Source organism: Perkinsus marinus (assembly GCF_000006405.1).
Source record: "Perkinsus marinus ATCC 50983 genomic scaffold scf_1104296939678, whole genome shotgun sequence".
Classification (NCBI taxonomy): Eukaryota; Perkinsozoa; order Perkinsida; family Perkinsidae; genus Perkinsus; species Perkinsus marinus.
In genome coordinates this window covers 1,681-4,417 of record NW_003213121.1, presented here as the reverse complement: position 1 = coordinate 4,417, position 2,737 = coordinate 1,681, and the positions used below count along the sequence as shown (strand labels likewise).

Sequence of the window (2,737 nt, the reverse complement as noted above, 5' to 3'; positions counted from 1 at the left end):
GTACCTGACCAAGGGGTTTGACGCTCACATTGAAGAGGCGTCGTCTCGCACCAAATTGGTTTCTTTTATCCCGAATCCTTTGAATTTCTCTTTGCTGGCCACACACCTCAGAGTTTTGGGGGATCGCCTCTGTTATCTGCACACAATGGTGATTCAACCCAGTCAGATAGATCACTTGAGAGAAAAATCCCACAACAAAGATGGCGCAAAAATCACGATATTGCTATGGAGCAAAGACATAGATGATCGGACAACTTTGTCCGAGGTTGTCCGATCATTTCGCGCTGTTCAATCCAAGTAAGCATAACTCACCTTCCTGTTATAGGAAAGGTCGAGCGTTTCTAGTAGGCCAGAGTTCTCCAGTATGCTGATCACACCCTCATCACTCACTGGTCGACATCTTAACAACTTCAAGCGTCGAAGTCGAGGAAGGTTCACGGCGAGAAGTGACAATCCTGTATACGGGTCACAGCCTGTGCCGGACCGTCTCTACCCTGTCCCCGTTGTGTCTCTGGCGTACAGCTCGCAGTATCTTTAAGCTGTGACGCTAGTTGATTCGTGAGTATTTCATAGAATTATTAGAACTCCTATATTGGTTACCTCGGCTCTATTTGGGTCAGTGTTAACTTAATCTAGTGGGTTTGGCATATTTGGTACCCGATGCTTCAGAGCAACACCATTAAACATTTATTTGATGAGTGTCTACCTATTAGCTTCAAGTTGGTTGGGTTGGAGGAAGATTTTGCATCAATTGAAGCTGCTACTACTTCTGCTCAACATTCTAAAGCTGTGAACGCTTTGAATCAAAGCCTTTGATTGTTGCTATTGATGATAATCTTGGGTCTATAGATGAGAAGGAATCCCAGAGCTCTATCGCCGATCGTATGAAGCAATGCTTAGGTTGGGCTGTGTTCGTGGTGGAAAGCTTGGCTCCTGGTTTCGATGCTATGTGTGAGTTAACAATTCTACTAGCTGTACGCCTTTTGCAACGACGTGCTGGTATCTCTCGTTTTCCAGTTGGACTTGACCTTCCGAATGCTCGTGAAGTACAATTAGAATATGTGCGAGTTCGCGCCTCATCTGATAGTGGTTCCGATGAAAAGTTAGTTTCTTCGAAGGATTCTAGGGCAATTAAATTGGCCTATGAGTTGCCTCCATCGGCTGTCTTTAAACCCGATGATCGGACCTTTCCTTACCATTTATAGAAGGATATGAAGCTACAGTTGGCGGCTATGCGATTGCAGGGTGTAACAGCCCTCCACTATGTTCTTCGCGCAGTATGCGATTCAGTTCGTCGAGAGCTTTGGGGTATTATCCAATCTCCAGAATGTATTCGCGACTATGTGGCTACGATTACTACACGAAAAGTAGATGATGAACACAAAACGAAAAAAAGAACGAAAAAGATGATAACCCTGAAACTGAAAGACGGATATGACAAAGGAGTTGCGAAATTAGAAAGGCAATGAGAAGAAGATGCCGAGATGGTAGTACCATGTCGGCATATGCCCGACAGTACCATGATGGTACTGTCGGGATGACTTGAGAGTTTTAGTCATTATATCGCCAACGAGGAATATAATTGACGCGATAAAAGTTCAGGCTAAAGGATGAATGCGTCAATGTCCTCGAGCACAGACAGAGCTTTTCACCCAGTCGGGCATAACGGGGCTCATCTCACGACTGGAAAGGATATTGCACGGACCTGCACATGATATGCAGCAACCTTGAGGACAAAATGTGCGCGGTTTGAACTATGGTTTAGCTTGAATCGCGCATAGTCACTATGCGTTACCTGGTTTGTTCCCGGTTCGCTCGATAAAGCCGAAGCCTCCCACTCCCCAAGACTCCCCCCAGGTGTTCATGATTTTCCAATATCTAGGACAAATTAACCAGCAGGAGTTACACCGGTACATTGCACTCACGGTATTTCGGGTTCTTTTGAAGTGCCATACCCAACGATGATCACGTCATGGTTTGGATCCAACGCTTTACAGTCCTTGGCTACAAGGTTGGGCAGAGATATGCTCGACAACATCGAGTAAGTTCCCACCCGTTATGATGCCTCCGCTGTAATGTCTGAATCCGGGAGCCAAAGCAGACATTCTGGCCACCACGGGCCCGATTGCCACATTCTTTATCATAGCTTCTTCATCAGCTGGCGGTATGTTCACTGCTTGACGGAATTGCCCAGGCTGAGAAAAATCAGAAAGGCTCGAACGGTTGAGGTCAAACCACATCTGCTAGATTGCTCGACTTCATCACTTCGATTCTTTCACGCGCCTTTTGGACGAAGTCTCTCCAGGCGATATCTCCTCGACGAAGAGCATTAATATGATACATTCATGTGGCACAGGAACTTGCATTGCATGAAAACCTCAGATATTCGCTCACGACAGCTGCCTCACTTTCAGACACTGCTGCTTCGCATCAGTGGTGATTGATGTCTTGCACGATCCAAGCTTAGCCTCATAAGGGTAGCTGGCATCTTTAACGATACCATTCCCCATGACATATTTATATGATTGCCTCCGTGAACCTCCAATGCAACCTCTGAAGAACACTGAGTCGCAATGACTATGAGAACACGTACAAGATGGATTCCTTATCGAGGATCCACGCTCAGACAAAAGTATCGTCGTCGACTCACTTATTGCCATATGGCTGACTGCAGTCGACAATCTGTTGAACTGAGAATGGGACGACTTTGGGAATCCCAGCCTGTATTTTGAAACGG

The 2,737-nt window shown here is 46.0% G+C and overlaps 1 protein-coding gene across 1 annotated transcript; it reads right to left on the bottom strand.

Moving 5' to 3' along the window:
• Positions 1-1,619: 1,619 nt before the first annotated feature.
• Positions 1,620-2,510, bottom strand: Pmar_PMAR027465 (Ervatamin-B, putative; the record flags this gene model as incomplete). The annotated part of the gene is made up of 5 exons (XM_002782478.1): positions 1,620-1,705; positions 1,796-1,878; positions 1,926-2,004; positions 2,054-2,195; positions 2,409-2,510. 5 exons carry the CDS (start codon positions 2,508-2,510, stop codon positions 1,620-1,622), a joined length of 492 nt encoding a protein of 163 aa, XP_002782524.1.
• Between the last annotated feature and the right edge of the window lie 227 nt (positions 2,511-2,737).